Source organism: Acromyrmex echinatior, chromosome 2 (assembly GCF_024713525.1).
Source record: "Acromyrmex echinatior isolate Ae372 chromosome 2, ASM2471352v2, whole genome shotgun sequence".
Taxonomy (NCBI): domain Eukaryota; kingdom Metazoa; phylum Arthropoda; class Insecta; order Hymenoptera; family Formicidae; genus Acromyrmex; species Acromyrmex echinatior.
Genome location: NC_141853.1, coordinates 8,295,604 through 8,319,881, shown reverse-complemented (window position 1 = coordinate 8,319,881; position 24,278 = coordinate 8,295,604). Strand labels below are relative to the sequence as shown.

General features: G+C 31.4%; 1 protein-coding gene across 9 annotated transcripts; it reads right to left on the bottom strand.

Annotated features, from left to right (window-relative positions):
- Positions 1-1,236: 1,236 nt before the first annotated feature.
- Dcr-2 (Endoribonuclease Dcr-2) lies at positions 1,237-23,068 on the bottom strand. Of its 9 annotated transcripts, none has more exons than XM_087402505.1 (26): positions 21,905-22,126; positions 21,280-21,492; positions 20,980-21,157; positions 20,665-20,904; positions 20,127-20,418; positions 19,907-19,983; positions 19,706-19,809; positions 19,411-19,546; positions 15,365-15,495; positions 14,067-14,307; positions 13,194-13,436; positions 12,838-13,098; positions 12,392-12,568; positions 12,101-12,305; positions 11,654-11,972; positions 11,214-11,584; positions 10,004-10,134; positions 9,804-9,935; positions 9,130-9,645; positions 8,818-9,015; positions 7,872-7,953; positions 7,475-7,695; positions 7,226-7,397; positions 6,494-6,569; positions 6,345-6,406; positions 1,237-4,698 (listed from the first exon to the last, which is right to left on the bottom strand). In XM_087402505.1, exons 2-26 carry the CDS (start codon positions 21,447-21,449, stop codon positions 4,685-4,687), a joined length of 4,749 nt encoding a protein of 1,582 aa, XP_087258631.1. In that variant the 5' UTR covers positions 21,450-21,492; positions 21,905-22,126; the 3' UTR covers positions 1,237-4,684. The 9 variants fall into 9 exon arrangements, 8 of the variants coding, with proteins under 8 accessions (XP_087258631.1, XP_087258627.1, XP_087258628.1 ...); XM_087402501.1 differs by lacking the exon at positions 1,237-4,698 and adding an exon at positions 21,567-21,660 and having other exon boundaries at positions 6,152-6,406; XM_087402502.1 differs by lacking the exon at positions 1,237-4,698 and adding an exon at positions 21,567-21,665 and having other exon boundaries at positions 6,152-6,406; positions 22,065-22,118.
- Positions 23,069-24,278: the final 1,210 nt, after the last annotated feature.

Sequence of the window (24,278 nt, the reverse complement as noted above, 5' to 3'; positions counted from 1 at the left end):
GTTAATGTAGAGCCTTAGGCCTTAGGCCTAATTTTTCATTATGTGGTTAACTTATGGTTAAGCTTAACCAGAAAATAAAAAACGGAGATCTTACCCTAGAAATCCTAGAATAGAGATAAACGCTTTTTCTATCTATATAAAATTAAAGAATATGTAAATCAGAGAAATTAAAATAAAATTGCTACGGACAATTTCCAAAATCGGAAATCTGAAATATATTGTTAGATATATTCTTATAATACAAATTTCATGCATTTATAACACATCAATTATTGGTTGGCATAAAAAGGAAAGTTTTTGAAGTTAAAAGCAGGAGAGAGATATTAATCGCCATTTACGATTCATACCTATTTTTTTTATATTTAAATTCCTCTGAATAATTCGATCCACTATAACTATGTTCGGTTGGACGCTCACGCGCTTAATCATCATTCTGTCTTTTATGAGACATAAAATAAGGATGGAAGCGTCCAAACTGAACGCAAAACTTCCAATTGCAATAATAATAAAAATCCAGGAAAGGAGTAGACACTGAAAATCATGCGCTAATACGATTAAAATTAATCTACATTATTATATAATAGAAATATGAGCTTTCGATTGGGACGAGTCCGATTAAAATTGGTCACACTCAATCTTGAGATCTCTTACACGAGAAAAATCATTTGCATTATTTTCCAAATTTCAAACTCGTATGTACACACACGTGCAAAGCCAATTGGTTCAAAAGGTTTTCACAATGCTTTTTTTCACAACTATACATATTTAAACTAATTAAAATAAAATAAAAAAATAAAGCTGAATATTAGATTAGAGCTATATTTATGCAAAGATTGCAATTTGTTAATGGAAATATTACATAAAAATGAAAATCGCTGTAAAGCATGTAAGCGCAAGAATATAAATGTGTGTGCGCACGCGCGCAAGTGTTCGATAACGACTAACTACTATCACTTATAAGTATCCCCCGAGTCACATCACAGCATTTATGATACATTTAGATTGAATCCTACATAGCATATTAGGCATTACATTACTTAAATTAATTAGATTTTTATATAGTTTAACTTTAAAGATATTAAGAGAGGTGGAATTACGACTGTTTGAAGGAAGACCATTCCAAAGATAGAAAGAGTGAGAGTGGAAGTGGAGGATAGAGAAAGAGAGAAAATAAATGAATCAAATCAATACAATGTATTTGATTCAATATTAAATAAATATAAATTTACAAAATAATTTTTGGGATTTTCCGTATTTATTTCTAAAGATTTACATTTTATATTATATTTTCAAAAATTTGAAAAAGCAGTGAAATCTCTAAACAAATCTTTTTAAAAAAAGAAAAAATATACACCAAGTGTATAAAAAGATATCGAATATTACATTCTTCTTAATTAAAAATGGATTCGAAATAAGTGTAATTAGCCAATTTCATATTCCTATTCCCGTATTCGATACCTTTTTATGTACTTGGTGTATGTTTTTTTAAAGTTAACAAAATTTTACATTCTTTACTAACTCGAAAAATCATATGTTTCGATTAATCTTCTAATTATTTCAACGTTGAAAAAACATCAAAAATTTTTTAATATCTTAAATTTAAGAAAATTTTTTCAATTAGCGCATGATTTTCTATTCCCTGTTGCCCGTGTTATTATTATTATCGTTTTCAATTATACACAATCTATTATTTTTCGTTTTTTAAATTATGATTGCATTCCGAAATATACTAATCTTAGCGCGAGACACTTTAGCCGGTGTCTTCTGATAATATTAAAAGTAGATAGATTACATTATACATATATCCTACATATTTTAGTACTGTCAGCACATTTCAGAATGCATCCCATATATAAAGGCTTAAATTAATTAGATGTAAAAAAAAGTTAATATCTATAATTTAACAAAAATTCAAAATTAATAAGAAATTAATGTTTTGTATAAAAAACTGGACCTAAAAATATGTAAACATACAAATAACTTAAAAATATATATTAGATTTTACATATTGATGTTATTGATCTTTATTGATGTTTCCATTAAGATTATTAAAACATTATAAACCTTTAGTTGCAATCTGACTTAAGTCTAATTTTTCATTATTTAGTTAACTTGTGTTTATTATTTAATTAATTCAAGCTTAATCTGATGTTTCACCAAAACATCATCAAAGATAAAGCCCATTAGATAAAACGTTAGGTAGTTAAGTTTAATTACGAGTTAACTAAAAAATGAAAAATCGAACCTTAATCGCAATTTGACGTTTAACTTTTGCATAATTGAACATCAAAGTTTCATTGTATTTAGAAAATGGAAAGTTACTTTTTACAAGTGACTAGTTACCGTTACTCGTTACCAAATAAAAAAAAAAACTAGTTATCATGACTAGTTACCGATTTTCAAAAGTAACTCGTTACCGTTGTTTTTCTATTACTTTTTTATAATTTTAAAATTTCTGAAAAACTGAAAAATAAAATTTTTCATGCTTAAGAAAAGAACAGAAAAAATGGGAAAAACACTTTTTTCAGAAAATTTTCAAAAAAAAGAACGATTTTGTTTCATATTTTTCCATATTTTGGATTTTTTTCTCAGTTCCTTTCTTAAAAATAAAAAAATTCATTGGAAAAATTCATGTGTAAAATTCATGTGTTCGTAAAATCTGCCATATTTGCTTCTTTCCATAAAGAAAATAATTTTAATTTTCTACCTGCAATTTGAAAAACAGCGGCTTTTTAAAAATTGTTTTCAACTTTACTCATCAATCACGTGTGAAGAAATCGAGAAAAACCACGATTATCCATGCAATATGACGAATGCACAGCAACAAGTGCCAAACATAATCGTTTGTCAGTCTGCGTAGTCATACGCGAATCACGATATCGTTAAAATGACCTTATACGGTTAATAGTAGTATATAGTGGTTGCGTTTAGCGGATTGTTGCGGATCCGTGAACGCTCACTGCTATTGAATGATTTACGAAAATACACCAATAATTTCGCAACGAACGCTCACGAATCCGTTCCGCAAGAGTTAAGTCTGCTGAACGCGACCAATACTGATCAGTGATTAGTAATATTGAATCAATAATATTGACAGTATGCATCAATATTTTTTAGTATTTTTACAATTTTATACGATCAATATTATTAACAATATATTTCACTTTAGTTTTATTGTACTGTAACATACTGGGTGCAGTCCACTTGGCGCTACAAATGCTTCGGAAATATTTGACTGACCAATCAGAAGAAAGAATTTCATTAATTGACTAATCAAAAAATGCTTCGAAACATTTGTAGCATCAAGTGAACCTTAGCCATTGTGACATGGATCCTAGTAAAGCAATACAGAATCTTACTCGAGAATCAAAATCTAGATCGTCGTCAATGTTATAAATCACAATCCATGTATACTTATGTCACAAATAAGTTTAAAATATAAAAAGTAATGATAAAAATAATTATACGTTATCGTTAGTCACCAAAAAAAAAAAGTAAAGCCGTTACCAGTCTGTTACCAAAAAAAAGGTAATTTGTAACGATAACAAGTAACTAGTTACTTCCATTCCCTGATTATATTAGACCTGAAAATATGAAAAAATAATCAGTTTTGATATTCATAAATCTAAAAACATTAACATTTATAAACATTTATTTATATAAGGTGGTTATCTTTGCATGAAATTGAAGGCTTTATTTAGTATAGTTAGAATGATCCGATTTAGGTCAAATATGCATCGTTTTGTTCGATAACTTGTTGCCATTTTGAAGGTAATTCCATTATTGCCTTTCTCATAGAAACCCTCGTCCCTATTGGCAAAAAACTGGGACAGTCGATTTTTACTTCTCTTGAGGCGAATTTTTCACCAGCAAAATCATTCGCCATAGACAGGAACAGGTGGTAATCACTTGGAGCCAGGTCCGGACTACAAGGTGGATGCATAAGAACCTCCCAACCAAGCTCCCGAAGCTTCTAGCGAGTCACTATCGATGTGTGTGGCCTTGCGTTGTCTTGATGGAACACAATTCCTCTCCTATTGGCCAACGCTGGCCGCTTCTGGGCGATTGCTTCCTTCAGACGGTCCAATTGTTGACAGTACAGGTCCGAATTAAGAATTTGGCCATAGGGGAGCAGCTCATAGTAGATGATTTTTTGCCAATCCCACCAAACACACAGCAAAATCTTCCTAACCGTCAATCCTGGCTTGGCCACCGTTTGCGCTGGCTCACCGCGATTAGACCACGACCGTTTTCGCTTGACGTTGTCATAAGGGACCCACTTTTCATCACTATCCGCTTAAGAAATGGGTTGATTTTGTTGCGATTCAGCAGCGATTCGCAGATGGAAATTCGGTCCATGAGATTTTTTTACGTTAACTCGTGTGGCACCCATACATCGAACTTCTTTTTATATCCAGCCTTATTCAAGTGATTCCAAACGGTTTTTTGTGCAATGTTTAGCTCCTGGACAATCGAAACATGACTTACATGACGGTCGGACTCGACGATTTCCATTATTTTATCGACATTTTCGACAATTGGCCTTCCAGAGCATGGTGCACCTTTGACATCAAAATTACCGGAACGGAATCGACGAAACCAAAATTGCGCGTGATTGACTGTCACAATATCAGGACCATAAACACTATTCACATTTTCAGCCGTCTGGCTTGTGTTTTCGCCTTTATCGAAGAAAAACTGTAAAATATAGCGTATTTTCTCTTTGCTGGTGTCTATCTTTGACGCGCGCTCAAACAATACTGAGTCAAGCAATCACAAAACTGTCTAAGAAGTTTTTTTAGTACGAAATCTTATCTTTCTAACGCAATCTAGCGCAACCCGATTGCACTTATACAACGCGAGATACAGATTACTAAAGCCATCTATTGGAAAAATAATGGATTTCTTTTTACTACACCTTATATATATATATATCATGTAAAACAATCTTAAAAAAACTTAATTATTAGGTGTTGGAATTAATTCGTAGCGTTTTACAAGAGATGGCACAAGCAGTACACTATTTCGTTGTTACCTATAGTTCTGTATACATTGTAAACATCTATCATAGGACGTCATTTGCCGTACATAACCTTTCTTGAAATCATAAATAACAATACTGTATAATTCATTGAATATGTCAAAATTTGTGCCAGATAAAGTGTTTTTGCGGGGAGTTTTGCTTCATTACTTTAATATGAACAAAAGTGCAGCTGAAACTCATCGTATTTTAGTGGATGTGTATAGTGAACATGCTCTGGCTGAGCAAACGTGTAGGAAGTGGTTTGCAAGTTTTAAAGCTGGTGATTTCGACTTGGATGACAAGGAGCGACCTGGTCAGCCGAAAAAATTTGAAGATAACGATTTGCAGGCACTGCTCAATGAAAACTCATGTCAAACACTTAAAGAATTATCTACGTCATTGGAAGTTGACTTCTCAACAATAGGAAAACGTCTTAAAAGTTTGGGCATGATCCAGAAGGAAGGACATTGGGTCCCATATGAATTGAAACCAAGGGATATTGAGAGACGTTTTCTCACGTGCGAACTGCTGCTTCAACGGCAGAAAAGAAAAGGTTTTTTGCATCGGATTGTTACCGGTGACGAAAAGTGGATCCATTATGACAATCCAAAGCGCAGAAAGTCATGGGTTAAGCGAACCATCAACATCAGTGGCAAAGCCCAATATCCATGGCTCAAAGCTCCTGCTCTGTATTTGGTGGGATCAGAAGGGTGTCATATACTACGAACTGCTAAAACCGCATGAAACCGTTACTGGAGATCTCTACCGACGGCAACTGATGCGCTTGAGCCGTGCATTGAAGCAAAAACGGTCGGAATACTTCGAAAGACACGATAAAGTCATCTTGCTGCACGACAATGCTCGCCCACACGTTGCAAAACCGGTAAAAACATACCTGGAAACACTTAAATGGGAAGTGCTACCGCACCCGCCGTATTCTCCTGATATTGCACCTAGCGACTACCACTTGTTTCGATCATTAGCTCATAGCTTGTGCGAGCAGAAGTTCACATCTTACGAAGATTGTACAAAATGGTTCGATTCCTGGATTTCATCTAAAGATGAACAGTTCTTCCGACGCGGTATTCATTCACTGCCCGAAAGATGGTCAAAAGTAGTAGAAAGTGATGGGAAGTACTTTCATTAATGTATTTTTTAATGCTCATGTGAAATAAATAACATTCTTTCATTAAAAAAACGCTACGAATTAATTCCAACACCTAATATTTTTCGAGTTGTAGTCTTTTTAATGCTTGTTTTGCGGCTGCACACTTAGCTTGTTTTTTGTTAACACCGAAACCATGGAAGAGTTTCTCTTTACCAGCAATAGTGATTTTCAAAGGTACCATAATCATGCCAGTGCCTTTAATCAATGTTGCTTCTCTGTAATCACAAATGTGTACATAAATGAATTGTGTGTATGTATGTGTGTGCGTAGTGTGTATAACATTGCTACATAATCATACTCACAGAAACTTAGGACATATGTCTGTATTTTCATATATCACTCGTATTGGTTGTTTAGGAATATTTCTGCTAAATTCATCTATAAAACAGACATTGAAACATCAATATAGCAGCAGACAATTATAGAAACTTTTTTAATTTATTGCTCTAATTATGAGTTCTTGATTTTACGGGAATTACTTTATTTTAGCATTTATATATATATATATATATATATATATACACTGTTAGAAATTTCGTAATAAATTTAAGTAACATGTAACGGAAGCTTGTGGTTAAGATAATTGAAAAGTAATGAATGATTTAATTACTAAAAATACTAAGAACTAAATTACAAATGTAATAAATGTGTGCATTAAATTCATGCAAATCCACATAAAATTTTATGGGAAGCAGATTAAATTTCATAACATTTTTTGTAGTGTATAGTACATATACACACATACAGATATGTATACACATATCGTGGGGTAAAGTATGGCTCAATGCGAAAACAGTTCATAACAAACAAATCCCAGGTTCGATCCCGACTGTCCCCCCCCCCCCCCACATATGTTTATCTCATTTTATAAGAGATTGATCGAAAAAATAAGTTAAATAGATCCTAAAGTTATTCTATTAACGATCTAAAGTTTATTTGCAACTTTCGCTGCAATAAATTCCAGCACTGACCTAAAGATACAAAAAAAAATCCTATCACTTCTACATGTATATGTATATGTTAATTTTTCTTACCGATTTCCTTATGCATGAAAGAATAAATTATTTCCCACACTTTTGTAAGGTTCTTGCCACTATCAAGATAAATGGCACCAATTAAAGATTCGAATAAATCTCCGAGAACTTTGGGGACGTCAACATATTCTGTTATATTACATTCGTCCTCTTCGATTAACACGTACAGTAACTATATTACAGAGAAAAGAAAGAGGATATATCATTTCACATTTCTTATACTTGCTAAAATTTGCATCACTTGCGTACCTCGTCATTAACCACATAATCTCGTTCTTCTTGGAATCTTACAAAGCAATCAATTATTTCGTGCAATTTTGGAGCATAGGCCAATAAAGCGGTATGCAAACCATGTCGTACTGACAAGCAAGCAAACGTTATATTATTGACAAGTGCTGATCTTAGATCGGTGAGATCACCAGGACTTAAATTAACATCATTTTCGTAAATATAACACGTTATCAAAAAATCTGAAATCATCAAGATGCAATTCATAATCAAATTGCGATTTATAAAAGAATTAGGAGAGATACAAATATTCTCTAGTCTCTCTAAACATTATTATGATGTATGATAATAATATCATATCTATGACATTGCATTAAAATATTATTGTGTGTACACAGAGTCAATATTTTTTACTTACCAAGAATAGCATCTCCGAGAAATTCTAATCTTTGATAACATTCAGTTATTCCATTTGCTGTGTAGGAGGGATGCGTGAACGCCTAAAAAATAGTGTTATTAACTACAGTTTTAATTTTATTAACTGAAAATACACACGCACGCACATACAGTGTTTTATAAATGCATGTTAATGTAATAATTTTAGGAGATAAATCTCTACACTAAAGGTTTTGTGCTGATATTCGACGCTCTTTTTCAGCATTAAAATAGATTATTGATCAAAATTGATACTAAACAATGAAAATGCACGAAAAGGATCGCGAAATAAGTTTTCCAGCATTAAATGACTCGGTTTAAGATTGGATGCTACATACACATGAAAGTACACCCTTTTATCTTCATTTTCACGGAACGACAGTATATTCTTTTTATCTTAATTTTTACGAACGACATTCAGAAATAATTATATAATATAACTATGAGGAAAAATGTATGGTTCATGTACGATGATGCTCCATCTAATTTCCATCTTGAACATTCTTAAACAACGTCTTTACAAATCGATGGATAGAGGGAAGCGGATCCACCCTACAGCCACCACGATCTCCTGATCTCAATTCATTAAGTAAATTTTTGTTTTTGGAGCCATTTAAAATCTATTGTATATTCAAAGCCAGTAAACAATGTGGATGCTCTGCGAGAAAGGATACGAAATGGATTTGAAATTATTCAAAGAATATCCAGTATTTTTTTGAACGAGTGCAAAACTTAATGCTAAAGCGTGTGTTGACGAGGCAAAAACTTCAAACATTTTTTTTTAATCATTCATAACTTGAAAACTAAGAACATATGTTCATGTAACGTTTTTTTACTTGTTTTAATGTAATAGATTTACCTTCTAAAGTATTGACATGCATTTATGAAATATCCTATATATTCATGCATAATTCCTTTCAACGGATCACCTGTAGCAAAAATGCTCGATTTTTAAATTTATAACCAATCTTGCTTTCTAAAGTATCAGCCCATGGCATATAGTAGTTGGGATCACCCACGCCAATTACAGGATTCTGTGAAATGCTACCCAGTAACATGTCAATCTTAACATCAGGTAGTATACCAAACCACTTGAGCAACTTTGCAGCACCTTTTATATGGTTATTCTAATGCATAAAGATATTTCTCAGTGTCATAATACACTTGACATAGCGCTACTTAGCTACATTAATACAGTCTTAACGTCTACAGTTAAGACGGTTATATTCAGACAAACTTACTTTGAGATAAACACCAATAAGCGCTTCCACCGAATCCGCCACGGTTTTATCAGATAAAATTTGTACACCGAGATAATGTTCGACGCCAGTTTGCTTATCTCTCTTATCCCAACTTGATACAGTCTGTTTCATCATATTTAATGTATCTTCGCTTATATATCCGGTAAATCTCTCCATGTTTGGTATTAGAAATTCATATAATACATTTGGCGCCACCAATTCATCCATTAATATCTTTTGCAATGGATGGTACACCGAATACGCAGGCGGGATAAAATTGCTCATGGGCACAAATGCATCATTCTTTATACGTCCGGGAATACCTTTTTTATTGCCGCAATAATAAAGATTCCGATTGCCAATCATCTTTCCTTTCAACGCCGTCAATTGACCCTCGTTAAATGTCGGAAATTTGTGATATAAAAATAGTGATACGATAAACTTTAGATAGGAATCGCCTAAAGTTTCCAACCGCTCCAGGTTGAACATATCTGAACCTAATTTAGTGGTCAGCGCCTAAAATTAAATAAAATTGCGATTACATATATGTAATTATTTTAATTATGCGGCATGCAGGGCTCGGAAATTACATATCCGGATTTAATAAAATTTCGTCCTGTTTACGATTATGATACGAAATGATTACTCAACATGAAAAATAAGCTTTCACTTACATGTACAATTTCAATCGAATTAGGACCTTGTGAGAAAGAAGGCTTATCAGACGATGTAAGAACACTCAACGATGGTGTAGATGATATTATTGACCTCTGAATGTAGTGACCAATATTCTTATTCGCATTTTGCTACATATAAACATAATCATTTTAAACACATAATTATAATATTATATAGCTATAACAATCTATTTTACCTTGATGCTCTCATCTTCTTCACAGGTTTCTGACATAAACTGATTGTAATATTGAATATCGATCATTTGAATACAGTCTATATTACGATATAAGTCCCGAGGTTCTTGGTCTCTCATGAAGGGGTTACAATCTGTTTTATAAATATGTGAAAATAAATCCCATAGCAACACAAATATTATAAGAATAGAAAGTCATGATAATATTATCAATTTTTTAAAATTTATATAATATAAGGTATATTCGCGTTACTTGCACTTTTTACATGTAGCATCTTCGTTCTCTCTCTCATCAGGAAGATCAACAAGATATATTAAGGAGAGATTTAGGAGAATGATAAAAAAAACATGGAGTATAGGAGAAAAATTATTAAAAAATTACTTTAGAAGAAGAATGAGAATGTTCGACGCCTCAGTAGGTAGCGTACACAGCCAAGAGGCTGGTAAGAGAAATGGAAGCCTGGATAAAATCTAGAGGAAATATGTCAAATAGGTACTGAACTTAGACGCAAATTACCAAGCCCGAATTATATTCTAACATAGACTAAAATGGATTTGAAAATTGAGGTAATTTGAAAGGATATTGCATATTCGAGGAAAAAGTGAGTATATCAAAGAAAACGCTGGAAGTAGAATGTATCAAAAAGATGAGAAAAGAGAGACCAGAAAAAGAAGAGGGAAAATGGGAATAAAGTTTTTAGAAAATTTAGGAGATGTAAAGCAAATGCAGAAGGAAAGAGAAAATGGAGATACAAAGATAACTCAGATAGTAGGAGAGAGGATACTAAGAAAAGAAACAGACAAGAGGAAAAGGAAAACAGAGGAGTTAAAATATAATGATAATTGTAAGAACATAACGACAGAGAATATATCAGAATATTTTAATGAGGAGAAGAAAAGCATGGATAGAAGCCTGATAGCAAGATACAAGTGTAGAAATGATATGAGAGGAAGCCAATATTGGAGAGAAGCTGGGGATAGATTATGCAGGGTTTGCGAAAAGGAGATGATACATGACAGTGCTAAGAGAGTGCGTTTCTACAAGAGAAGAAATCACAGTAGGGGAGTTTCTAAGAGAAGATGGAAAAAGTTTAACTGTAATGAAAAATATAGAGTAGGAAAGACTAAGAGTACTATTGGTAGGAGAATAATTAAAGAATAGGCCGAAAGGTTTGTCAATGTTTGTTATAGTTTATAAAATTTAAATACGCACCCAAATCGAACAAATTTGGATCTGAATACGTTTCGTCTGATAGCGTTTTTTCGATTGAATCATCCGTTAATTCCAATCCATTAGTATAATCTTCTTCATTCGATCTCTCGACACTCTCTTCTATTTTTAAGGAAGACGATTCTTTCAATATTAACGTTCCTAATTTAGTCTCTCTTGCAATAGTTACTCTCAAGTCTTCCGCAATTAAGATTTGACATATTCTATGAAGAATGGAAGGTAAAGTAGTTGCTTTTAACCAATACACAGATGGAAAATTTATCTTGTAACATAATTCCGGAACTAGATGTTCCTGAAGATCTTCCACTGTGTCATCAGTTTTTTTATTTTTCAGCGGACCTTCGGATAATTTCCTGTAAATTCCGTAAATTAGTCAAATTATACAGATACCATAATGCGATTTTTGCGATTATTTATCATACCTTGGTTTTATATAATTAATTTTAATTGGTATTGGCTTCACTTCTAACATAGATTGTTGCAGATTTTCTATAATCAGTCCATGTTTTTCTTTATAATAATGTGTGTATGTGTCGAAATCTTCATTGGGAAAATATGATTCGGGTGTGAGATCGTCACAGACTCGTGTGACTATATAGACCGCATTGTATCTGTAATTTGGAGCAACAAGTGCTAATTCGTAATCACTAGTCCTAAAGTGAAAAGGTATATTCGGTGTAATTCGTTCTAAATCTTGATATGTTTCAACAATCTCCCAATTTATCTCTTGCTTGTCGTTCACTGAAATATCAGAAAAAAAAAAGATTTGATAGTTTTTATTAGTATCGATATACATTAAACTAGAAACTAGAAACATATAAAGTATAATAGCGCTAGATTATATAATAATAAACAAACTACATACTTACATGGAACAATTACGAAAGAATTTTCGAGATTGTCATTATCAAAAATCATAAAACTTTTAATAACAGGAATAATTTCACTAAACAATAAGAAATTAAACCTCTTAAGCAATTCAATGTTATTTTGACTTAACACTATCGTTGCATGATTAGACTTTACATCAACATTTAATTCACCATCCTTCATGAAAATCGGAAATGAGGGTATCTGATAAACATGAAACAATTGTATAAAACGTATAAACGTGATTAATTAAATTAATTTTGTAAAATATTAGTAAATACGATTTCTACCTTTGGCAACCTCTTCGTGGAAAGAATACCAAAGCCACTCTTGTCATTAAGCAAATTATAAAAGATTACGCGTCTGTTGTCATAACCCGTCACAGGATATAGAGAAGTGCAATCGAAAACATGAAGATACAGTGATCGTAGAGGCTGTGGATATGCACCATAAAATGCTATCGGATACTGCAAAAGCAGTTTTATAAATTAAGAGTTGTTTATATATATTTATAAAAATTATTTATAGAATTATAAGTGTATATATTAGGTGTAGTAAAAAGAAATCCATTATTTGTCCAATAGATGGCTTTAGTAATCTGTATCACGCGTAGACGAGATACAGATTACTAAAGCTATCTATTGGAAAAATAATGGATTTCTTTTTACTACACCTAATATATAAATTGTTATTACAAATAAAATCACAATTTAACATATATAGTATGTATACTTGCTTCTAGCTGATGTTCTCGCTTTCTTTTATATGTACCAGACAGATGACCGTCTTCATTTATCCAATTTGGAAATAAGAAATCCAGATTTTTCGTTAATTCATCATTCGTTGCAGGTAATAGCTTGTCGGTTAATGCACCCAGCTTGTGTAATTGTATGCAAGTCTTCATAGCAACAGATCGTTTAGCACCATCTATACTCCTCATAAAATCACCGTAAATTACATCTTTCAATGGTGATAGATTTGGTAATTTGAGAGAAATCTGTCCGAATTTTTATATAAATATAAATATATGAATAAATATAATACTGTTCATATAAATTATAAGACTTAAATAATAAAGAACAAATGTAATACCCTATACATATTTTTAGAATCATCCTTATCTAACTTCCAAATCGGAACCAAGTAAACAAATTTTGATGTCAGTAAAGCAGCACAATACATATTTATCAAGTCAATCGCGGTAAACTCTGTTAGGCGACTTTTCACAACATCATCACATTTTACTGTATACGGTTCGATATCAAAATCACTATACAGACCATTTACAATATCATCTTGGGTAGGCAATGGACGTTCATTTTTTCCCACCAAGATCTAACAATAAAAAAAACACAATGTATTGATTATTCCTTATTTGAATTGGTTTCGCATGATTATTACATTTTAATGTGCTTTTATTTAGTCAAACCGTTTTTATTAAATTATTACATGATGTATTTCTTTATTGAATTATTATGTTGCCATTGAAATAGATCCATCAAACTATGACAGCATATTCTAATTATTAGCTTGAGGATGAAAAAGATCTTTTGTCTTTCTCATTTTTAAATAATTGAATGTACGTAATTAGCATATGCATGCATACAACATATTATTTTAAGTTAGTTGTTAATATAAATATTTATTTAAATATTTCCGCAGACAAAAAATATTGATACGTATAATAAAAAAGGAAGAATTTTTGATCATATGAAAACAATTCAAATATCAACGACCAAATATACGAGCAATTCAAGATATTTTATTAAAATCTTAAAATTAATTTAACATATCATTAATATGAATCTAACAATAGACGACTCACAGAGTCTTTCTTTCAATATAATTAAATAAACTTATCTATTTCGCTTAACAATATTGTAAATCGAGAATTTTGATCATATGATCGTACGATCATATTTCATCAACAATGTCCTACAGTTATTTACTATTTTAATTACTTACCCGTTTTAATTTCTTTTCTGTATCTTTGTATTGGTGATATTTCTTTAGAAAATCCTCATCATCATTTTCCACTAAAATTAAATAACTACTCAAGTTATGGCGTGCCCGACCCTTACTTTGAACATATGCTCTAAAATCTGTTGGCACGTCATAACGTATTATCAACGTGCACATTGGTATATCGATACCTTCGTCGACCACATCGGTCGCTACGATACAATTTGACGAACCATTTTTTAATCTGAAGCAATTATTTTTTTATTAATTAATTATATCAAATTGATTAAAAAATATTTTTCATTCTTTCTTTCCTCATTAATATAAATACATAGAAATATAGACTGAGAAAAAAATGTATGCATCTGATATGTCCGCAAAATATACAAAATAAATTATTATTTGATTAAAATGTTCAAATCATAAATACTATCTCATTTCAATAAGCATATATATGAAAATTAGGTATCGTGAGCGTATCTAGAAGAAAAGTTTGGGGATTCAAATCTTTGATATCGTGAAATTTTTTATCATTTCATTTTGAGAAAGTCTCGTTAGCGTACATCCTGATAGCACACATCCACTCACATCGGTTGGATGTCTAATTATTTTTTATTGTTTTATTAATAAGAATATTTTATTATTTTTAAATTAGCGATGTACATACTCTATCGAATTCTTCTCTTTCATTTTTAAATGTAAAAAACATACAATTTTACTTTTAGCTTTGTGAGTTTTGCTGTTATATAAAATATTTTTTTCTTATCGTTGTAGAGACTATATAAGTAATTTTTAATATTTCCGTTAGTTCGAACTTTGACAAAATGCGATACATAGGGAAAATTTTCGTAAGGTTTTTGTCCCGAAAAACATAATATAATATATTCTTGTAGTAACTGTATTACTTTTTTGAAAAAGTCTTTAAAAAAATCAGTAAAAATAATATAATACAAAATGTAACATTCTTCCTCTTCAAAATGAGGTACGAGGAGACATTAAAAGTAGTAAAAATATCCAAATAGATTCATTTCAATGTTAAAAATTGTTGTAAATTATAACAATAAAATTGATGCAATGACATTGGCTACGTTCAACAGAAAAAGCAGCTTTGCAACTGTTGTAAAATTCTTGAATATGATTGCATGGGTGCATGGGTTGATTTGAACCCTTTCCCCCCTCCGCCCAAAAAAATTTCATGATATGCCAATGAATATGCTAAGATATTATTTATAATTTATACGAAATTTATCGACATCCGTAGAAAAATAATAAATATGCAAAAAACGAAAGAAATGTTTTACCTTTGCAACACCTCCTTATTCCATTTTGCAATACATGAAACTTCTCTAGTATTTTTATAAGGATTATTTTGAAAGCCAATTACATAATCGGGTTGAAGAAAACTGTATCTTCTATCGTGTGCAGATAGTGTCTAAAAATAATATGAATAAAATGTAGATTTTAAATATTACAAATATTAAAATTAAATTAATAGAGAAAAAGAAATGATAATGAAATAGATGGGGGTTATAGAATATATGATCTTAGTATAGTATAGTTTGCAATGCATTCTGAGGACGATCGTTAAAATTACTTTTTCACAGTCTGCTTAGACATCATAATATAATCATTGGTCGTTAGTTTTTACTGCGTTGTTGTAAAAGCTGCAGTTTTGTAGATAACATATAATTTTATAGATGTGTATTCCTTACGTAATTTTGAGAAGTATATTGATATTAATTTTATAACTTTAGTCTAACTCGGGAGCTTCGAACATAATTTTTAAATAATATCGTGCTTTTCAACAAGAAACGCAATATAACACAGTAATAATTTCATTTAACAATGATAAACAACCAAGATGTAAAAACTCACTATATTACACTGCATCTATATCTCTTGAAAATACCCACAATTGAATTAAATTCGATCGAAATATGTACATATATTCGACCTTTGTTTCCTCTTTAGTTTTTTGTAAATTATGCTTATTCTGTATATAATCAACAAATTTTTATTTAATAATATAATTATCACTTTATTTTTTATTAACAAACTTGGACTGAAAATAGTTATCTCATAGTAGCTAAAAGTAATTATTTCACATAAATATCTACAGTTATTTCAATAAAATAAAATAGTACTTCATGATCCTTTCCTTTCTTCTACTTTTTCGAGTTTTACTAAATAATTCAATTTATTTTTGATTGCTAACGATTATCAATATTAATTTATCATATGGCTGAATATTTTTTAAAAGCAATTATCAATTTATAAAAATATAAAAATATTTAATTTGACAAAAGCTCTCGTAATCAAAAACTATTTAGGTACGAGATGTAGACATTTGAAAGCAAACGCAGTTAGATTTAGCGTATATCTGTTCAATATAACTGAATAATAAGTTTATATAATATCTTTATTAATACGAACATTTCGATTTTTTTTAAGCCATCTTCAGCGTTTTACCACTACTAGTTTTTTATTGAAATATTCATTACTTGGTGAGTTGAGATGATTGCCAATTTGAGTATTGATAACATCCTTAATCAACTATGTGATTAAGATCTAGAGGAAGAATGTGTTATTTTAAACATTTCGAAATAATTATCTATATAGCTGTTTTTTCATTTGTATTCACCCAATATACCAAGTATAACATTGACCACAAATAATGATAATAGAAATTTAATGAAGTTTCATCTTTAGAATATTATGTTAATTCCTTGTCAAAATACAAGTCAAAACTAATTTTGACTTGCATTTTGACAAGGAATTAACATAATATTCTGTCATTGCCAATGATAAATAAATTTTGAGTGTATCAACTATGTTTAAGAAGAACATTGTAAGTCATAAGTAATAAAATATTAAAAAAGGAGAGTTATTATAATAAAGAGTAAAATACAGTCTGACTTGGATTTCCATTTTATAGTTTTTCAAGAATAGATACATAATTGTGATGTAAAAATTCAGTATCGATTTGTAAATTAATTGCGTTTTCTTGAAGTTTTATATGTAGCATTTTTGAAATTGACCTTTTACCTAAGTATTTCTCTCTATCTATAATGCTAACATCATCTCATTTAAATTCATGTCTGTTGTTTAACTTATGTTCTGTGATAACAATTAAATTAAATTATTTGTCTATCTATTGATTATTTATCTTTCTATTGATTTGATTTTTATGTTCATTGATTCTACTTTTTAATTTTCTTTTTGTCCAACATATGTCGCGCCACAACCTTTACAAGAAATTCTATAAACACATTTTTGTTCATATTCTTCAGAAGGGAGAACATCTTTTTGAGCTTTGATCAACCCTCCCAATTTATTACTATTAAAAATACATGATGTTTGACCTTGATATCCTTTGCAATATTACTAAATCTTTGTTACATTAAGTATGTACGAGGGCAAGTCAATAAGTTCTTAGAAAATCTGTCAGAAGGCACTCACAGTGTCATATCACATTACTTTTTGACAAGTAGCATCTTTCAGCTGATTACTGTCAAATTTTGAGCGGAATTCATCGCGTTTCATTTTTGTAGACGAAAGCGAATAACCTTTGTATTTTTTGCAAAATAGAAAAAAACTAGTTTCGTGCAATGATTAAACATCTACATATGAAAAGTTTAACGCCGAAAGAAATCAAAGTTGAATTAGATGTTCATAGCACATCTGCACCAGCATTTGCGACTGTATATAATTGGGTGAATGAATTTAAACGTGATCGTACATCCACATGTGATACACCTCGTTCGGAATTGAGGCCGTGGCCTACAGAAATCATCGATAAAATCCACGATATTGTTTTGACTGATCGATGAATGAAAGTGCGCGAGCTTGTTGAGGCCACAGGCATATCACATGGCACAGTGATTTCAATTTTGCACGAACAATTGGATATCGAAAAGTTATCGGCAAAATGGGTGCCGCGTTTGCTTACTGTGGACCATAAGCACGACCGTGTGACAATTTCAAAATAATGTTTGGAGACGTTTCAACCAGAATGTAATCCAGATGAATTTCTGCGTCGATTCATTACTGTGGACGAAACGTGGATCCATTACTTCACACTCAAGACGAAGGAATCGTCAAAACAATGGACTTCATCGAATGACTTCAGCTCCGAAGGCGAAGATCGTGAAGTCGGCCAGAAAGGTGATGGCCACAGTTTTTTGAGATGCACGCGGTATAATTCATATCGATTACCTTCCGTCGAAGCAAATGATCAATGGCGATTACTAGCGATTACGCAGTCTTATTGGATTATTTCAATAACATTTTAAAGAAAAAACGTCCCCATTTGGCGAAGAAGAAAGTGCTCTTCCATCAAAACAATGCATGGGTTCACACGTGCCCAGCACCGATGGCCAAATTCAATGAATTCCGCTATGAATTGTTTCCCCATATTGCATCCAGCATATTCGCCAGATTTAGTCCTCTGCGACTATTTCCTGTTTCCAAAATGAAGAAATGGTTCGGAGGAAAGAGATTCATCACCAGAGAGCAGCTCATCGCCGAAACAGAGGCTTATTTTAAAGAGTTGGACAAATTATATCATTCGAACGGCTTGAAAAAATTGGAGAATCGTTGGATCAAGTGTATCGAGCTGAAAGGAGACTATGTTAAGAAATAAAAATGAATCGATCAAAAAAAAAAATGTTTTACTATGTTTTTCTAAAAATGTATTGACTTGCCTTTGTATATATGAAATCGTGAATCATCTTTGTCTTTTATCATTTGTCAATTCATTTTCGTTATTTTCAGATAAATTTTTATTGCTTAAAAATAATTTTTTAATTTTTATTAATGGTTTTTGTATTAATCAAAGATAAAGCCAAGAGGATAATCATTGCTCAAAAAGATTTCTATGATAAATATTAAATTTTTTCCTCTGTTATCTGGGATGCGCTAATAAAACAGCTTCGTCAACCATGTTCATAATAACTCCTCTTTTTTGAGGAGGATGTGACGACATGAAATGAATCTCCCCGAAAATGTTGGTTTCCTATACCAGTCAAACTAAATTATTATGGTTGATAAAAGTCAAATTTAAAAAATTATTAATACTCAAATTGGCAATCATCTCAAGTAATGAAATATTTCAATAAAAAACTAATGATATACGCTAAAGATGGCATAAAAAAAGTCGAAACATTCGTATATTAATAAAAATATTATATAAATATATAATATCACTCAGTTTTATTGAATAGATATACGCTAAATCTAACTGCGTTTGCTCTCAAATGCCTACATCTTATATCTAAATAATTATCAATTTGTACTATCACTAATTAATTATTAATAATCAAATTAAAATCATAAAAAGAAAACTTACTTTTAACATATGATATATGACTTGTGTCATAAATCTTTCCTTGACAAAAATAATGCTGCAGAACTTTTCTTTGCCTAAGTTATTATAATATTTCAACAACATCTCAAATAATTTTTGGATTTGATTACATGAAAAGCTGAAATTATAAAATATTCAATATATATATATATGTGTGTGTGTGTGTGTGTGTGTGTGTGTGTGTGTGTGTGTGTGTGTGTGTGTATATTACTGTAACATTATATAAGTTATTATAATGTGTGCAATAAATATTAATTTTTTAATACTTTATACTAACTTGGATAATCGGTCTAATTCTATGCAGCCTTTCATTTCATTATCGAACAATTTCCTCATTAGCATTATTTGCGTAATTAGATAATCCAGAAGAATGTTTGTCATCTAAAAGAAGATCAATAAGTCTGTCAATAAAATTAAGATTAAAAATTGTAGAACACTTCCAAATAATACTTTAATTATAATTTTAATCAATTCATACTTGGTCGTCGGAATATTTTCTCAAACTCTCTAACTGGATTAAATGTAGCAAAGCAGACTTGTTTCCACAATATATGCCTACAATAAAAGTGTATTTCATATGCTAATTGTTGATTAAACATTCTTTTTAGCTATGTGTATAAGAACATAAAAGTTATAAATGTATTTATTGCAGAATTTACTGTACCATTCCAGTACACGCACATAAGCGATTTAATTACCTGCTTGTGATGAAATCTTTCCTACGTCGTCCAAAATAGCCATTAGCTTAGAAGATTTTGATTTAGGTCGCATTTCCTCACTGGATTCTTTATATATATCATCAAAATTAAGTTTTATATTTTTGATAACTTCGTTTGTTGTTTTGATAATATCATTAATTTTATTTATTACTTCTGGAACTAGATATTTCGAATATTTGACGATTTCTTCATTAGGATTTGTACAATAACCTTGGATAGAATCTGTTGATTCTACAGTTGCTATCTTCGCATGAAATGTTACTTCTAAAGTCTACAAACAATGATAACGTTAAGATGTCCAAAGATCATAATTACTATTAACCTCTGCTATACACGCTTAATCGGATTTAATAACATCCCGAGTTAACATATAGTTATAAAATCGGCTAATCAGAGCTGTTCCTCGGAAGAATGTAACTGTGATTAGTCAGTTTAATAACTACGGATGTTATTAAACCCGATTAAGTATGCCGTGTAGCAGAAATCATTGATAAGATAATAAAATGTCATTCTTTACCCTAATCGTAGATTCTATTTTATCTGCTTTTATATTAGCGTTCAACAATGTTGCCGACATAGCTAAAACACGTGGATGCTCTTCGTTGGAACAATTTTCAAATTGTTGCATAATTTGTCTCATAGGGTGGTTAGCTACAGCTCTGTGACATTCGTCAAACACGATTAAATTTATTCTATCTAATATTATATATCTGTGAATGAGCAGATTCAGGAAGATTTGCGATGTCATTACTAAAACCTGGATGATATAAAATTGTTGTAATCCATTAATTATTCAAAGAAAAAAATTAGAATTAATATTACAAATTCATACTTCATGTTCTTCTATTTCAGTTATCCATTCTTCTTCCATCCAAAAATCCACCATCATGTCTCCACTATAACCTTTGCATCTTAGATCTGTATGCCTCTTTATGTACGTTGATTGTTGTTCAACCAACGCTACTGTGTTTACAACGAATATACTACGTTTTCCACCTTCTTGATAAGGTCTAAATGTAAAAGAAACTTTTAAAGCCATTGTATACATAATGCCAAGTACATATTGTGATGATTGAAGAAAGACCCAAATCATATCACACAAAAAAAGAAATATTTCCATAGAGTTACATACTTGCGTACATCACGACTTAGATGCTTCAGAAGCATAACAGCTATGTATGTTTTTCCTGCGCCAGTTGGCAAATAGAGTATCATGTTGTTTTGCACTGCCCTTTCATATAGATCTATTTGATATGCTCGCGGTCTAAACATTTCGTTTTCCGAAATGATTTTTGGCTCCATTGCTTTATATCAATTATGATCAATCACTGGTGTTACAAAACAGCTAGAAAAAGACAACACATTCAAATTTAATAACATCTCATTTGAAAGATTGATTAATATAACAACTATATATGCCTCTTAACAAATAATGAATTGTCGAACTGTCCACAGCAAATACCATGTTTATTTATATCTGTAGTACATTTCTATGTATCGAATTTTCATCCTGCTACACTTAATAAAAATTTCTTTTTTTTTCAAAAATATTAATAATGCATTCCACAATTAAAAAAAATTAAACACAAATATCTACTTGTTTCAAAGCAAAAAATACAAAAATGTACATCAAATATTAAAAATTTGCTGCAACAATGAATATGTAATAAAAACAAAGTAAATAAAATTAATATAATGGAGAAAAATATTGGTATCACAAGTTCGGCTATTCTAGGCTACTTCACTATAGAGCTAACCCATAAACATCGAGTATGACATTAAATATTGATATCTTTGCTATCGCATTAATTTTAGAGTTCATTTATTCTATTTTTACAAAAACTTAGAAATTTGATCGATTCAGTCATTAGATCTGATAATCTCAAATGTTCGCAACATGTCAGCATAAAAACGCACTACTGATAATACACAGCCTATGAGTCATTCCGCCATAATGCGGCCTCTCAATCCTCTCAAACCTCTCACCTCTCAGATATCACATGACATACAAAATGTACATTAATATGCTTTCGAGACACTGTCGTCTCCTTGCCTCTTCTAAATCCCCAGAAGATTCCAGAAGGTCGATTGTGTATTTTGAAATGAGGTGAAAATTATAAAAGTGAACAAATTCACTAAATATTGACCAATTAAATTACAATGAATGAATTAAATTATGAATATTCGAGTGAATCTGTTTATTTTTGTAATTTTCACATTTCTCATTTCTAAGATATACAATCGACTCCCTATTAATTAGTCCATTTATTTTTATTTATCTAATCTAATCTATCATAGTATCGTTATAGCAGATTAAAACTTTTAAAACATGAATATGTTATAACTAAGTATCATCTAAGATATAGAGCGAATAATTTGCACTTGCTTCAAATACATCGTCGAGCGAGTACCAAATGTCGACAATCGCTAACAGAATCGTTTAATTGGACTATTAATGGCGGTCAAAAAGTTTCACGAGCTATTTCAAAATTCTTTCTTAATCTTTAGATCCTTACCTTATCTGACAATTTTGTTGTGCAACAAAATTATTTATATGAATAAATCACAAACTTCAAACTTCGAGAAGTAATTAAAAGCACTATTAACTCTCACTGATCAACTGATCTACTTCATTGAGTTTCATCATTTGATGAAAGATGCTTTGTTAAAACGGGGGAGAACCGAACGTTGATATATAGATCCTTTCTCTAATGACTCCAGGCGCTGATATCAATCTACGTCAAATATCATTTCGTCACTCTGATTGGTTGAAGGCTAGGAAACTTTTTTGAAAAAAATGCGAAAACTTTCTTATCAACCAATCCGTATGAGTAACGTATTTAATTGTAAAAAAAAAAGTACGTATAATAATTTCGAACAAACTCCCAATTTAACATGTCAAGTAATAGTCTCAGTATTTTTCTTAGTGGAAAACATCATTAAAAACATATTTTTAATATTATATAGCTGTAGATCGTATATATTTTATAATATTATTAGGTGTTGGAATTAATTCGTAGCGTTTTTTTAATGAAAGAATGTTATTTATTTCACATGAGCATTAAAAAATACATTAATGAAAGTACTTCCCATCACTTTCTACTACTTTTGACCATCTTTCGGGCAGTGAATGAATACCGCGTCGGAAGAACTGTTCATCTTTAGATGAAATCCAGGAATCGAACCATTTTGTACAATCTTCGTAAGATGTGAACTTCTGCTCGCACAAGCTATGAGCTAATGATCGAAACAAGTGGTAGTCGCTAGGTACAATATCAGGAGAATACGGCGGGTGCGGTAGCACTTCCCATTTAAGTGTTTCCAGGTATGTTTTTACCGGTTTTGCAACGTGTGGGCGAGCATTGTCGTGCAGCAAGATGACTTTATCGTGTCTTTCGAAGTATTCCGACCGTTTTTGCTTCAATGCACGGCTCAAGCGCATCAGTTGCCGTCGGTAGAGATCTCCAGTAACGGTTTCATGCGGTTTTAGCAGTTCGTAGTATATGACATCCTTCTGATCCCATCAAATACAGAGCAGGAGCTTTGAGCCATGGATATTGGGCTTTGCCACTGATGTTGATGGTTCGCCGGGCTTAACCCATGACTTTCTGCGCTTTGGATTGTCATAATGGATCCACTTTTCGTCACCGGTAACAATCCGATGCAAAAAACCTTTTCTTTTCTGCCGTTGAAGCAGCAGTTCGCACATGAGAAAACGTCTCTCAATATCCCTTGGTTTCAATTCATATGGGACCCAATGTCCTTCCTTCTGGATCATGCCCAAACTTTTAAGACGTTTTCCTATTGTTGAGAAGTCAACTTCCAATGACGTAGATAATTCTTTAAGTGTTTGACATGAGTTTTCATTGAGCAGTGCCTGCAAATCGTTATCTTCAAATTTTTTCGGCTGACCAGGTCGCTCCTTGTCATCCAAGTCGAAATCACCAGCTTTAAAACGTGCAAACCACTTCCTACACGTTTGCTCAGCCAGAGCATGTTCACTATACACATCCACTAAAATACGATGAGCTTCAGCTGCACTTTTGTTCATATTAAAGTAATGAAGCAAAACTCCCCGCAAAAACACTTTATCTGGCACAAATTTTGACATATTCAATGAATTATACAGTA